The sequence below is a fragment of the Genypterus blacodes genome, unplaced genomic scaffold (assembly GCF_046128005.1).
Source record: "Genypterus blacodes isolate CSIRO-AG114 ecotype Tasmania unplaced genomic scaffold, CSIRO-AGI_Gbla_v1 ptg000093l_1, whole genome shotgun sequence".
Lineage (NCBI taxonomy): Eukaryota > Metazoa > Chordata > Actinopteri > Ophidiiformes > Ophidiidae > Genypterus > Genypterus blacodes.
In genome coordinates this window covers 1692440-1708620 of record NW_027466897.1, presented here as the reverse complement: position 1 = coordinate 1708620, position 16181 = coordinate 1692440, and the positions used below count along the sequence as shown (strand labels likewise).

Sequence of the window (16181 nt, the reverse complement as noted above, 5' to 3'; positions counted from 1 at the left end):
GCTAATTAACATCCTGCTGTTTATGAGGTTAGGGAAGGATCAGCATGCCAGAATGGATACAGTGCTACAAAGATGGCATCTACGACAAACAAACATGAAGAGCTTCAAACGTCACCCTTTACGTTCCCCCGGGACAAACAGACAGGGCTTCTAGGTGTTTGTGTTGGATGAAACAGGGCCACAGGACGGAGGGACGTATAATCAATCAGCAGGGCAGCAGTGGGTGAGTTTGTGGCCGAAGCCCCCTTACCTCTCTCGCTCCAGCAGTAGGAGGCGGTGGAGTGGTGCTCGTCGTGGGAGTACATAGTGACTCCGTGTAACTGCTGAAGCATTGCCCTCCTGGACGCATAACCTACTCATCCCCCAACAACATGAACGCCATAGAACAAATCACAGCCCCACCATGCCCCAAAGGCACACACGCACACACATACAGACACACGCACACACAAGCGCAGCCATCCCGCCAGGAAAACACACGAGACGGACAGAAGAACAGCAGTACCAGGGAATGACAGAGAAGGAAAGAAAGAGCGATTCAGCTGAGTGTATAGGCAAGAATATGCAATGACAAAGAAAGAGAGAGAGGAGGACGCTTGTCTCTTCTTCTGGTGGACATGTAAACTCTTTTTCGACAACTCTGATGACACAAGTATGTTTCTGCAGCCCTCTTCCACACATGAATACCAGGACAAAGTACCTGATGCAGGAGCGTTCCTTGACTCTCTCACCCAACTAACTGCATCTTGTCCAGTATGTTGGGTTCTGTATAGCATTGTTGCATTAGAATCAAAACATTTGTACTGTTGCATGGTACCACGCAATGTTGGAGCCAAATGTAATCAACCTTCATTGTAATTTAACTTTTTGAGCTAAAGGTTTATCGTATCCGGGCTTTAGACATTGGACTACTGGCATCTGTGCAAACATGGCAACAATGACGTTTTATCCACATCAAAATAAAAATTGGCGTCACGAGTCAGATATGGAGGCTGATTTCATACTAATCGAAAGTCAAATACTGGAAAGTCAAGTTAGAAATATGCTGGTTTATGTTACAATGTGTTAAGGTATTAAACTTGCTGCTGTTTTATTGTGACAATGGCAGAGACGTCTTTTGCTATGAGCCTGCGCAGGTGAGTCGCTTTTAATTTGTGTCGCCGGGTGTGTTTACGCTGTGTGACAGAGCCTGTGGGGTGTTAGCTAATGAAAGTCACGGACAGTAGAGCTCTGACAGGACACAGGGACCCCTGGGGCCTTTGTAGGGAGTTAGACACAAGCAAGGCAGTGCTGGCAGGTGATAAGTGAGGGTAGACATTCGGATGAGTCAAACACACAGCACATTTACATGCAATTTAACACAACTTTAACACTGTAATACACCTTGATGCAATTGAAATTGGCACAAATTGAAGAATGCTTTTTTTGAGTATCATACTTAGATTATGCAGCTGGGAATCTGTGTATTGAGGCATGTAAAGTCTGAATCATAGTATGACGTCTCTGCGTGCATTTCCTCAATGGGCAGACTCTCCTCATATGCCGATTATGCAACACCTCCTGTTTGCTCAGGGAGCAGCAGACTCCTGTTGATTATGTGCTTCTGCGCAGCTTAATCACATTTAGCCTTTAATCTCAATATAAGGACAAACACTAATGTATTGAGTGCATGCAAATGAACTGACAAATAGCTGCATGGACACACACTCACAGAGATAGTTGAAAGACAAAGACAGACCATTCTAAAATTCCTTTTTGAAACATTTCTGTGTACCAAGAACTGTCAAGAGAGCATTGCACCAAAAGGAAAAAGGAAAGAATCTCTTTGTTCTATAATCCGCTCTTGAAAAAAACACCTCGCCAACTCCACTTGTGTTTGAATTCCCCTATACTTGCGCAGCCGTGGCCAATTATGTAATCGTGTCAACAGGCAATTCTAACAGCATCACACAATCGTATCTTCAATACTCAATAGTCACGCTGACTGCTGTAGGTATCCCACTGAGATGGGAGGAGTGGAGGTGTTTACTGTAGTAGAGCTTGGCTTCCCTTGCCATTTGCCATTTCTGTCTTATTGCCTGGCATGCAGACCTCATTACCATTGGCCTCATCTCCCTCACCGCTTGTTGACCTTTAATTATTCCAGTGATCCTGCTGGCTCTTCACCGTGGTAACCCAGTTTAACTGACAACAACAGCGCCAACAGACATCATGTAACAGATAGAGAATGCACGTCAAGAGTCCGCTGAAAAATGACTGCTGGTGCAAAAATAACTCACTATCCATTAAATAGCCGGTTTACTGTGGAGCTAAATTACACTTGATGATCAATATTCTAATCTGAGCTATTTTCTCCTTATCACACCTCGGCCCACCATTTAAATCAAACCACTCAACAACAAAATGAAATGCAGCAGGTGACACCTGTGCATGTAAAAGGAGCTGAAACAAACTCTGCAACCTTGTAGACATAAAGCTTCCGCTGAAACAAACAGTGTAGTAGTGCCTTCTGTTCCAGCTCACAGGCTGTAAGTCCTGATTGTTTCCAGTGAGCTGGGTGAGCCGACAAAGAGAAGAATCATACTTACTTTGAAATGGAAATGATTCCCAAAATGACTTGAATCACTTTCCTTTCAAAGCACCGCTAGCCTACACTAAACAGGACTGAAAGGGACATTCTAACATCATCAATGGTAAACATCTCTTTGGGTGCGGGCCTAAGGTAATCGACACTTTGTGTAGGAAGCTTTAACCATCTGTGTAAAGAAGAGGGCCCGACTCACACAGAGCCGCATTCCAATGGTATTGGAAAAATGGTAAATACCATATTTACAAAGACCGGCCAAAACTGTATTTACTGATGCCACATGAGTTTGCCAGATATGAGGTACAACGCAACCATTTCACCTTTAGGTGTGGCAGAAAATGGCATCCATCGCAAAACCCAACATCCTGGCAGATCATACCATACCAGAAACAATACTTCCATGTCTTGGTTGTTTCTTCCAATATGCCCTTAAACGCACCACTTCACCATTTGATTTATACAGTACCTCCCTCAGATGAGCACTCAAATACAGCATGCGATGACTAATGATTAACCTGCGTCAGAATTGATTGAGTTGATCAAAACAAACGGCTGAAATAGTGACCACTTTCCTGAAGCATTAAGAGCACTTGAATGAATGGACCTCGACAAACATGAAAGACGAATTACTCACTGGTGCTTACTTACAATAACCGAATAATGGCTCATGGAATCTGTGACTAAGACAGGCTAGCCTACATGAAGATGAATAATGGAGTTACCTGCCAAAACCAACTACAACTATTTCCAGACATGTATTTGGCATCGTACCCAGCGTGTAGACAGACGAGTGAATGGATATTCATTTGCAACAATTCACAGGTGTAACAGGTGTAAACACACTTTATCACACACACACACACACTACAATACTCATGGGGATATGGAAGCCTATTGTGTCATTCCACTTTAGACGTCGCATGTTGAAGTCATGGTGGGAATAAAATGAAAGTAATTTCCAGTTTGTCAGTGCGGACGCTCGAACATTTGTCCTCTAGGCTCCGTATCTGTTCGTGTTTATGCGTACAGGAAATGGGTTTGTAGAGATGTGTCAACACAACACGTGAGCTACGGGTGTATTCGAATATACAGGTCAAATATTCGGTTGCAATTTCTCCGTCTTGTATTCGCATGTGGGTCGGGTTATTATTGTGCAACATCTCTGTATTGTAAACGCAATTTTTGAGAAAAGTGCAAGGAAATACGTAGAAATGTTACTTCACCAAACTTCAATTGGACAGGGGGAAGGTAGGGAGGGGGGGTATTTGCGATTCGTATCTAACATGTCAAAGCTTGTGCGATGAAATGCATGCCAAATTTGATGCGGGACATAAACTGAACAAGAGAGGATAAAAATGAATCAGTGTTAAGTGCAGCGTCTTTCACCAACCTGCAAGCCTGGCACATGGCTGACACAAGCACGGGAAACAATGCAAGGGGCAGCACGTCTTGCATCTTTGAGGAGCAAGAGGTTCTAAAGTGATGCTAATACAAGCTGCAGGTACTTAATGCTGATACAGAACTTGGCTGTTGTCTCGACTCAAGACAGGGGCAATAAAATTAAGGATGTATAGATCCTAACAAATACTTAAAATGTCTCCAGTATTTACATTCAATGCATCTATGGCTGATCCCTACTGCTCATGTATTCCAGTATTCATTTCATGTGTTTAATTTAACAGATTATTTCCAGCTGATTACAAGGATGAGGTCGCTGTTATGTTAAACAGATTTCATGTGTCTCATAATGTTTTAATATAATTACACTAAAAACATGGTTTAGGGCACTAATAGGAAAACAAATTCAATTTCAATTAATTGAAATCCTTTTTTTTTTTTAAATATTCCTCTCAGCTTCACTTGGTCTGGAATATGACTATGATTAAATGGTTTTTCCGCTCAATCCGGTGTATCAAAGCCAAATGAATGAAAGAAGTTGCCAACCTGCATTAGCATAGGCTTGCCTTAAGTTAACTATGTGCCAGGCCTTACTTTCACCTACTTACCTGAGAGTGAGAGGTTGGCATGCACTTGTTGGAAAGGTTGGTGCTGTTATAGGAGATGACAGGTTTAAGGGTGGGAGTTGGAGGTGGGAGGACAAGCACACACCTTCAGTGTGGGATACAGGCAAAGAGATCTCCATGCAAGCAGCGGACTGGGCCTTGCGGAAGGGTGGTCGGCCAGGGCCTCTGCGGGTAAGCCGTGGCCCCTCGGGACCCATCGGGATGCGAGGCTTCCCCGCCGAGCAGGGCTGGGAGGTGGGGCTAGTGCAATGTCCATTGACATGATCTGTAACAACGGCAAAGCATTAGCAATAACACAGAGGAAAATAACCAAACATTGTCTATTGGCAGCCATATCCATTTATACAAGTCATTTAGTCTAGAACTGAGCTGTGAAATATTGTTTTCTTTAATCCAGGGAATAAATTAGCCAATGAGGGGAGAGAATTTCACTTACTAAGCAGTTTTCTGTTTCAAGTAATTCATCAAGTCTGTGTGTCAGGATTATACTAGATGACTTGTGAAGCAGGATACTTTCTGCTCTGTAAGAGGTGCAAAATCAGACTTGTCAGCAAGAGAGGTGGTAATAAAGGAGAAGGGGAAAGCCAGGGTGACAAAGGATTAGAGAATGGGCTGAAGTAAATATGGAGAGGGAAGAGAAATTATGCTGGGGCCAATAGAAAGAGAGGAGCGAGTTAAAGCAAATTTGGAGCACAGCTTCGATCGTCTGTGCCAGGAAAGAGGAAAGGAAATCAGGAGCATGGAAAAAAAGTGAGAGCTGAGTGTGTATCCAGAGGGATTGAGCTTTGAACAGGCTTGTTTCATCTCCACTTTGGTTTGGGCTTATTCTGTATGATTTGTTTTTTTGTGCAATGTAGAAAACCCAAGTCGGACAATGAAACTCTCTTTTTGTAGAGGCTTTCAGGCCCGTGCTGCCACACTGGGGTTTCCTGTACATGCTGCCTGCAAACACGGATCAAAGGAAGGCGTGTAGTGGCTCAATGGGTCGGGCACAAATCAGCATTCCAAGTTGTCTGGCCACACATACACATATTGAGCTATGTGTCCAGTAATGTGACTAAGTTCATACATAAATGACACAAACCAGAAAGCCTGACGGAAAACTATAGAATAAAGTGTAAAAACAAAATTCTCACCTGCTATCACTTTTAACTGGATTCATGTTTGAACACACACACACACACACACACACAGTGATCAACTTATGAATGTTTAACCATGCTGCTAAAAGTCTGTTGACATCATTGAACACGGGGTTTCTATGGGCGTTTATGGGACTTTATCATGAAAGTCAGTGTGCAAAACGGTTTTACACATGTGTTAATGTTTTTCAAGCATGTTATTACACACACTAGATACAGTGAGTAGTCTCTGGCTGAGCGTCAGTGTTTTTGGGGCGTAAAATGCTTTGAACGGTTTGCAAATTGGCTTCCTCATGGCCACAAGCCCCTCTAGTAAAGTAATAGGCATTATAAAAGGCCTATAATTAGGGTCAGCTGACAGACACAAAATCATCATTTAGACAAACTCAGGGTATGTGAATTAAGTTCAAATCTATATTGTCTAAAAATGTAAGTTTGGTGCTTCAACTGCTTTACAATGCTAAACGCCTCATTACTCTTATTTTAATTTCTCAAGAGAACGACGAGTAAACGAGACAGTTATCTTAAATTACATCCTCTGTTGCTTTACAGCCAAACATCAAAGTTAAAAAGCTTTTGGCTTGACAGGAGCGTCTCATTAAAGACCTTTCCTTTCCCTCATGAAGAGATATAAGCATTGTAGCATTGTGCTCATTGCAAAACACACAAGTCCCATGTTACAGGCTTCACAGAGCTCTCCAGCCATGTGTGAATAAAGAAGAAAAAAAATCCCATTTCTCCTCTTCAGTCTGTTGATGTAAAACTGATTCCGTCTCAAAGGGGAGATGGAAAAACTCCGGGGTGCCCCCTAGTCCGCACGCAACACTCGCCTAGTTTCCCAGCAGGATGCACCGAGGAAACTGCAGATAATGGAGGGTTGACCAAAAGGAGAAAACACTGTGTCTGGATTCAAGCTTTGTTAAAGCAGCGTCAAACTGAGCACAGTCCGACGCTAAGTTGGCCAGGAATATTCTGCAGGACATGGTATTCATCAGAAGGAATAATGGTACTGCCCTATTTTATACGCACACACACACACACACACACACACACACACACACACATATACACACAATGATTGCAGGGTATTTGAATGTACACACGCTCATATCTCTCTCTCTCTCTCTCTCTCTCTCTCTCTCTCTCTCTCTCTCTCTCTCTCTCTCTCTCTCTCTCTCTCTCTCTCTCTCTCTCTCTCTCTCTCTCGCTCTCTCTCTCTCACACACACACACACACAAAGACTCAAACATTACAATCATAGCAATTTCATAGTCTATAGTCTTCATTATAGGCTGTTAAGTGTTCAAAATAAGGGTTTTTGTGACTTTGAGGGATGGGCTTAAGTGTCCCTGCACACATAACAACCTATTTGTTTCCTTTTCTTTTTGATGATAATAATTGTGTGATTTCTGTTGTTTTCACCCTTTAATGTTCTGATGGATTTTCTAAATCAATCAAATAGGTTAACATCCAACACAAGTAACACTTTTCGATACCTGTCAAATAAAGGAAAGGTACAGCATCAACATTACGTCAGCATCGGTACATTGTTTGTGTTGAAGAAGAAGAAGAAGAAGAAGAAGAGGGGATAGAAAGTGTGAGGCTGCAGAAACAGAAGAAGGGGAAACCTGTGATCTGATGTATATGTAGTTAGAGATGTGTCAGGCTCTGTAATGCAGATGATCCAGTCATGATGAAGAAAACTCTGTTTAAGAGTGAAATGATCCAGTTAGAATGGGAGAAAGGAGTGACCCAATCACTGCAGAGCAATGCTGTCAATGGAGGAAAGGCTGTGTAAAAACAGAAGATGGTCCAATCATGGCGGAGAGCGAGGAGGCCTCAAATTTAAATATGTGCATGAGTTGCGATTCACCTTTAGAAACACTTGCAAAATGTAGAAGAAACATATACAGAAGACGAACACTGCAGGCTTACATTCTCATGGGCAGGTTGAATAGGAACAAGAGTGACAAGGAAACTGTGAGAAGAAATTCTGTGAGTGAGAACAGAAAAAAGTAAAGCAACACAAAAGCCCAGAAAACATGACGCGAAAGCAGAACCTGAATGACTCAAAAAAGAACACAAGCAAAAACTGCTGGCTTTAGCCTACCGTACCAAGATCAGTCTTAAGATCTGTAGGCAGACTTAACTTTCTGCCGGGTCCCTTTACTGAAACAAAAGAAATAAGAAACAAAGCACCAATTAATCCCTTCCAATAAATAAATAAAAGCAAAAAGTAAGTGTAATTTGATGCCAACGGAAAGTACAAAAACCCAAAACCAAAACAAACAGAACCAAAACATGCAATCTGGTGCGGATGCACATGGCAGGCATATGCAGACATGCTCCACTACACTAGACCAGTGCTCTCAGCTACCCCTCATAGATACCAATGCCCAGTGTTAAGGCCCCAGTATACGTCAGAAGAAGTACAACTTGTGGTAAACTTTTATCCTTTCTTCTTAATTGGTCCAAAATATCACATGGCTGGTAGAGCAACATGTCTAAAGCAAAACAACAACTTTCCTACTCTGTCGATGCAGGTGGGAAAAGTCCTTTGAGATGTTACCTTGGTAACAGGTGGCTCCTAATCATTCTGTGCCCCCTACAGACACGGAGTGGCATGAAAAGAACTCTGCTGTTCTGGGGTGCCTTCACTTGCCTTTGATGTCATTGTTTCGTCTTACATCTTTGAAGTATACCAGGGCCTTGAAGTGTTTCACTGTTAAGAACTCATCCAAAGGACTCAGTAGTCTTAACATTGAAGCACAAGGAGAATTTCATAATTATTGGCTAATGTTCAAGTTCTGATAGTATACATTCATCTGCATTGAATGTTTCTGGATGTACTTCAAACTTCCGGGTATGTGAAGGCCTTGGATGTCTGATATGAAAGCACAAATAAACGCTGTGTTCTCAACATGGATCAATACAAAACCCACATCCATAAGCCGGAGGCAACAAAATAATTGGTTAAAACATTTTGCAAGCATTTTGCAGTAAGTACAGGACTGCAAAGGTAGAACTTGAGGTGCAGATGGTGATCCGTTTCCTCTTCATGAAGGAGGAAACATGTCAGTGTGTTGGACGTCGAATGATTCATTAAACATATGAAACACACAGGGTGGAGACATTTTATAAACCTCATGATCATGAAGAAAACAGAATGAATTTCAACTTTCTCTAATAAAGCTAATTCTATCTTATGACTTCAATGAGAATTTGGGGAATGTTTTATTTGGAGCTTTAAATTAAACATCAAATGAATCCCCTTAAAAACCTACAACAACAAAAGATATTGTGGCTGTTTGAGTCATTAAAGCGACGGTGACATGGAAAAAGTCCAGTGAAAATAAGTGTGTAGATTTTGTGTAAATGAGTAATTTAGAATGTAGCTGTAAAGAGTTTATTTACTGTGAAGAGCCTTGTGGGCACCATAGTATCAAAAGTAATTTTAAGAGAAATAAGAATTCATGCAGAGGAAATGAGTGCAGCACGGCGCCTTAATTAAATAACACATTCATAAATAACTCAGTGGATTTCTGTTTCCAAAAAAGTCTTGCAGAGTGTTGTGTTGCTAATGAGATGAAATGTGTGTGTGTGTGTGTGTGTGTGTGTGTGTGTGTGTGTGTGTGTGTTTCGCATAATAAATTCTATTGACCAGATGCTGCTGCTGCTGGAGACGCTGTGTAGAAAAAGAGCAGAACATGTTTCACACACTCATGGTGTATTTAACAGCTGAGTCGCTCCACTCTGTCAAATCAATTACAAATCAATCCCCAAAAACAGATCTGGTCTGCAGAAGATGGTCCACTAAACAAACAAGGCATGAGTTTGGTCTGTCATAATGTGTTGCTATAATTATTAACGCGTGTGTACTATCATATTCTTTATATACATTGATGTACAATAGTCATTGATTATCTCTCATGTACATAAGTGTTTTAAAAACTCCAATTTGTTTGTTGTGACTTCATGGTTTACCTCAGAACCTCCAGATAAACCAAAGATATCTTGGGAGGAAACTGACAAGATAAGAAAAAAATGAGTTGTGATGCTGAGGGCTCGTTCACGATCACTCCACTTAGCTGTCAGTCTCAATCTCATTATTATTTATTAGCAGCCAGCAATGTAACTTTGCTACATATTTTGATTGCGGGCTTTTTGCTTTGGAGTCATTCTGAATTCACAAGTTTTTGCTGCCTCAGGTTCTGTTACAGACTCTGTGGCGCTCCTCACACTAAAGGTCATCGCCATGGCAGCTCACCTCACCAAACCAAAACAGTGGACGAGTACAAGCCGACCTGGCTCAGTGAACCCTGGGAAATGTAGTTGAGCTGTTAATCACAGGTATGCAGTTCATACCTATGACACTTCACTCCACAACATTACCCAGGATGCACTATGGAAAGGAGTTTGCTTAAGGTAGAAAAGAGGATGGGGGCTTATGAGAAGTGCAGATACTCCTGGTACCCCTCCTACTGGTGAGTACCTGAAGAACTGCATGTTAAACACAATGTCCCTACAATGTCATTCCTACAAGCGTCCAGCTGATTATATTAGCTGGAACATTTTATTGTGTCGCTTTCAAGGTTTGTCTAGTTGTTGACATCTTTATGTGACAATATAAAAGCACTGATAATATATGACAGTGTTTTATGTTGGAGTTGATCAGGACACAATAATGCAAGCTGAAGCCATATTTATTAGCGCCACAGCCTGCCACACAGTGGGCACCAAGCAGTTAGTTATAGATGAGACAGTGATGAATGTTAGCCGAGAGGACAACGAGATGAGGTTGTGAGTTTATCAACACACAAACAGTCAGACACATTAAGTGAGATTCGGAGTGTCACGGTCAGGTTGGCCCTCAAACCGCCGTTTAGTGACAAAGATGTGCGTTTCCCACAGCGGAGGCACAATGATGAACATCACAGAGGATGAAGCATGAGAGGCACTGAGGAATACAACCCCTTCCTCTTCCCAAGCACACGTTTGCCTTGCAGCATTGCCCAGTGATGTACAGTTGAAGTCAAAAAGCCCACATCTAGCGCAAACAAATATCACAACACCGACTCCCCTGCAGCGGAGGCACAGTGACAATGCAACACCAGCAGTCCTCCATACTAACGCATGGAAGACGATGACAAAGCTGCATCTTACAGCCTACGCCTACAGACGCTCCCTGCCCGCTCCTTTACACTGCAAGCAACCAGGGTGAACTGTCTCACTCTGTGGTCGTACTTTATGACTGCCATCAATTTTACAAAGGTAAAAGTTATTACTGACCCCCCATGAAAGATATAAACTTCCATATTGTGTGTGAAGGTTCTTAGTCGTATAATAAATCGTCTATCCTGCGGTTGTAATTCAAGGCAACTGGACTTGCTGTGATGTTTCACCCAAAAAGCTCTTTCAGTTCTGAGTCAGCGGTGGGTAGCGAACCAGCATTTATCCCCTGAGAGTCATTCACACCTCGGGCCAGGTGACATGGGAGTTGTGTGCACTATGTGAGGGTCACTAGAGTCACACTGCGGTCATGTAGAGTCGCTGGAATCATTAGAGTTACATGAAAGGTGGTGCAAACTGCCATTGTAGGTACTCCTCTTAATCCTCAAAGGACACCGATAAAGTTTGGATAGAGGTGACAGATTGAAAGAGGAATCATCATCAATCAAATTCCAGATTCTTGATGCTACATGACACAGAACCATTACTCTAAGATTATCTAGGATTAGTATTCATGGATCATTTTCTGAAGTAAACCTCTGAGCCCAGTTGATGAATGCTGCTTTAGTTCCACTCCATTGATTCAGAACTGAAGAGGCTTAAAGTGTGAGTGGGTAAATGTCTTCAGGACAGCAAGTCCAGGATGTTTTGAAGCAGGACCGCTAAATAAACTTTCACATAATTTTTTTCATATTTCACACACAAAAAATTCCCACTTGGCCCTTAAGGGAACGGCACCTGGCATCCTGCTGCTCGTGTTGCTTACAGTGTAGAAGCCCATTTAGCATGCAAGGTGCAACATCAAAACACGCACCTGTCCCAAACGCATCCCCTCACTCACCCGCTTGTCTCTTATCATCCCTCCCCCTCCCTCGCACCCTCCCTCCATCTTTCCATACAGTCAATACCACACAAGCAGATTTCTGTGGGGGTGGGCGAGACGCTTGTCACACCCCTCTCCTTACCATTGTCCAGTAAGTAAAAGACTGGACTGCAGTGGCTGGCTCTCAGACTGGCCACGGGCTCTGGCAGGACGCGTGGGTCATTGTGAAGGGAGGTTGGGTAATGAACTGGAATAAGAGATCCAACAGAACAGACACAGGCTTTTCAGGGCAAAGGAGGAGAGACAAATACAGTGGGTGAATTGAGGAAAAGAGAAACTTGCAGGTAAAAGTAAGGAAAACAGTCAAAAGGGGTCGATTAAAAAGAGGAACCATTGTAGGAGCTACTACCGGAACACTGGAGTAGCTTCGTCTTCCTGTCAGCTGTCCAATCAGAAAGCACGATACACCAAGACTCCCTTAATATGATGAGCTCTGACAGCCTCACACTAATTAGATGATAGACCTGCACGTGTTGCTGACATGCCGCTGACAGGCTGCGTGATGCAGGCGGTGAAGACGGCTAAGCTGGAGTGGCTGCCTCCTCTTTTGTGGCGATCACCGCAGCTGGGACGGAGCATTTCTGTTGCTTCTTTCATTCTTGCTCTTGGAGGCTCGTCGTCTTTGGCAGCATTCCCGTTAGCACAGGAGAGAATTCCAGACAGATTCCGAGGGGAAAACACTCAAACCACACACCCACTCAGTCATGACCCTGCCGGGATTATCACATGATAGCAATACACTCAAATGAAAAAAATATGAGTTAATAGAAGAGGTACAGATGGACTAATTACTGAATTACCAATAAAGCAGCCTTCTTTGTGATGCATCTGCAGTAAACATGATTTCAAATGATTGATTCATGGAAAGTGTTAATGTTGAGTGATATACATTAACCGTTATAGACTAGCTTATTATAAACATTATAGCTGTACATAGAATTAATAATTAAAAGTTGTAGCTGTGGTATTTTATGAGCACTAATGCAATACAGCAGCAGCATTGTGCAGCATTGTGCTTTATGAAAACACAATGCTGCTGCTTCATTTTCCATGAGTCACTTGCTCACTGCTTGTGTTTTATTCAAAGCTTGTTGAAAAATAAAAAAGCTGCAGGGAAGCGAGCGGCTGGCATCGGCTATACGGTAAATCATAAAGTTTTAATTAAAATATGTTCCTGTTTCTGCACTCTTGTGACGCCCGCTAAATATATCCCACAGGGTCTCGTCATGACGAGCCGCGGTCAAGCAGGCGATCCTGCATTAATCCGATGATAACATATACTGTAACAACAAAAACCACAAACAACGAGGGCATGAAAAAGAGGGAAATAAGAAGGGTACGAAGGGGAGACAAGTTTCAGACAGGAGAGGGGCCAATTACTGAGCTTAATGACAAAGGATATGTGTTAGAGCGGAGAGGAGAAATAAGGGGAACGCTGTGTGAGGGGGAGGTGAGGGAGGCCTGCAGTTATTGACACGCAGGGTGAAGCAGTAAGATGGCTGGCTTCCTTAATAAGCTGTCCTCAGAGTGTGTATGGCCCCGAACAGAGCACAGCATGCCTGGTGTGACAGGGGCAGCCAGACAGCCCGGAATGGCTGTCTAATGGAAGCTGATATGCAGCAGGCAGAAACAAACCATAAACTCCTCATCTTTGATGGCAGAGCACAGCTGCACTGCCTGTTAGTCTTTAGCCATAACCGGCTTTACTCTCCATCCATTCTGCATTGCTGAATTTTATAAGAAAAACTTTATGGGGCACGGGAAAAACACTTTTACCCCGTAGAATCTTTCGTATTAAAGGAGCTTCACTGATATTTCAAGGACTGCTTGCACCACTGATTCACGATTAGAAACAATTTCAGCGTATTTTCAGAATGTTTCTCTCACAAAAGTGCTTCACTAAATGGAGTTACGTCATCACTCCGCCTTTGTTCAGATGTTGAAGTGACACTACACCGTATCACACAGTAATGTCACAATGTCTCTATTCCTACCATTTCTCTTCCCGTCTCCACTTTTCCTCCATTAACTACAAAGTCATTGTAACAGGACAGAATGACTTGGACTTCTTTCACGTCACCGTTCTAAGGGTTTATCTCTCAAGGTGACGAGAACATCTTTGTCTTGACTGCAAAAGAAGATCAGTCATCCTGGGCAATCCTGACAGAAGATAGTTATTTTTCTATTCTTACTGGAATTAATGTATAGGAAATTCTATAAGCTTAGGTTCTACATGTTCTAAATGTAGATCAACAAGTGAATCGAGTCTATTATCATCATCTTATAATGACTCATAGCAAAGATGGATCCCTGAACACTTCAAGCATTCGTGCATTAATGTAAAAGACACAGAAACCTTGTCATGTCAAGTCCACTTCTCTCTAAACCCAATTTGAACTGTGCATACATTAGTGCCCACAGTTGCTACTCAAGCAGCGCTGCTCACAGACTCATTTGCACACTTAAGGTCAATCTGGAGCATTAAATACAACACCTACCAGGGGGGCAAAGTGAGGGCTAATACATTAATCATCAAAGAAAAGAAAAAAGAGATCAGCATCTTATATAAGTTAGAATGGAAACAGAAGAAGTGGAGATAGTGGAGATAATACATGAGCATTCTGATGTGTTCAGCTAGTCCTGGGAAATGACTTAACTTGGCAATGCAGTATTAAAAATTGGGCAAAAATCGTTTAAAACTCTTTAATAAGCCAAATTAGGAAAAGGTCACAGCACACTTTTCTAGGCGAACAAGAGCGAGCAGGCCAGTATGACCAAATAATAAAATCAAACAAATGATTCAGTGAAAGAGACTGGAACAGATCGGCACAAATCTAAAAGCAAACATGGAAAGCTGAGATGTGGTGCAACATGCTGGCTGGCCCATAGTGCAGTCTATCATCCAACGACTTCCCACAGAGACCGTTTCAAGGCCGATAGCTGAAAACTGTTGAGTCATTCACTACGCTATGCTTCTGCACATTTATGTGTCACGGGTTTACGCTAATTACCAGCAAAAACCTTCAATTAACTACACATGTGCAAAACTAACGGTTTAAAGCACTAAACAAAGGATCTGGGTGGTTACTCCGACGGCACAAAGCAGAGAGCTTCAATCCATCTCGTCAGCTATTTGCAGTTTGAAGCTCGACAATTTACATACTCCTCTGCATAAAAACGACCTCATCAGCAGCTAATGACATACAGGATAATTATAAAGTTATTATGCTGTGGCCTGTTATATGAGCAAACCACTGCATCATCAAATGAACTTTTTCTGATCTCATGCAGCTTCAACTTTGCAGATTTCCCACAAGTTGTTTTAGATCATTAGTTTTGCCGGTTCGCTGCAGTAGTAGTAGTGTTTCTCTACAGTTTATAGTATATTTTCTAGGACTGGCCCCGACATTGAGGCCATCTTATCGGTTTTAAGGTTTATTAGTGGTTAGCAAGCACACACTAACACTCATACCTACATACACACACACACACACACACACACACACACACACACACACACACACACACACACACACACCTTAAAGTGATGAATTCCTCTCTGTTCTTCTGTTCGACCTTTTCATGTCACCTGTCTCTTCTTCAACAACCACACAGCACATATGAGAGGCCATATGAGCATGCAGCTCCCTCACAACACAGACAGAACGGCTGAGAGCCGAGTGCCGGATATGGTAGAAGAGTTAGAAAGAAAGAAAGATGAACAAAGAGGGAGAGGAGAAGACTGTGGCTGTGACTAGCGGCTTCATATATCCGCTTGGTAACCTGTGAAAGCACACAAGGAAGGACGACAAACCCAGCCTGGAAGATTTGCCAGAATGCATCAGAGAGGCTATCGGATGCTCCATCTACATACCATGGTAAGCATAGTACAACATAACAACGTAGTACACACCACACTGCAGCTTAATGTATATGAAAGGTCCGGTTCACATCAAAAGAAGAAAAGGCAGCAGCCATTACCATCACAGGTAAAGTACAGCCTGAAAGAAAATGGCGTCCCTGCAGTGCTTCACAGTGCCAATCACAAGTGACGTCACCATACAAGGAAGGTGGTCTGCCTGTGTCTGTGTGTGTGTGTGTGTGTGTGCGTGTGAGGTGTTACCTGAAGTGGGTGACTTGCTTCTCTCCATGTCTATGGACTGCTGGTTGTCAGAGAGTTCAGTAAGGCCTGTGGCAGCCAAGAGGAAGAGGAAGAACAGTCTCTCAGGTCATTTTAACGCTGTTAATCATACAGATTCAGGAAAGGTTAACATGGTAGACGTTAGTGACACCGAGCCCAAAGAAGAGTCTGGATG

General features: G+C 42.7%; 1 protein-coding gene across 2 annotated transcripts in view; it reads right to left on the bottom strand.

Moving 5' to 3' along the window:
• The window catches only part of stxbp5l (syntaxin binding protein 5L), a 94532-nt gene that overhangs the window by 3309 nt on the left and 75042 nt on the right, over positions 1–16181 (bottom strand). For both annotated transcript variants that reach the window (XM_076159165.1, XM_076159167.1), the window contains 2 exons: positions 15989–16054; positions 4697–4876 (listed from right to left, as the gene is read on the bottom strand). In XM_076159165.1, coding sequence (XP_076015280.1) covers positions 4697–4876; positions 15989–16054 — 246 coding nt within the window. The remainder of the gene's footprint in view (positions 1–4696; positions 4877–15988; positions 16055–16181) is intronic.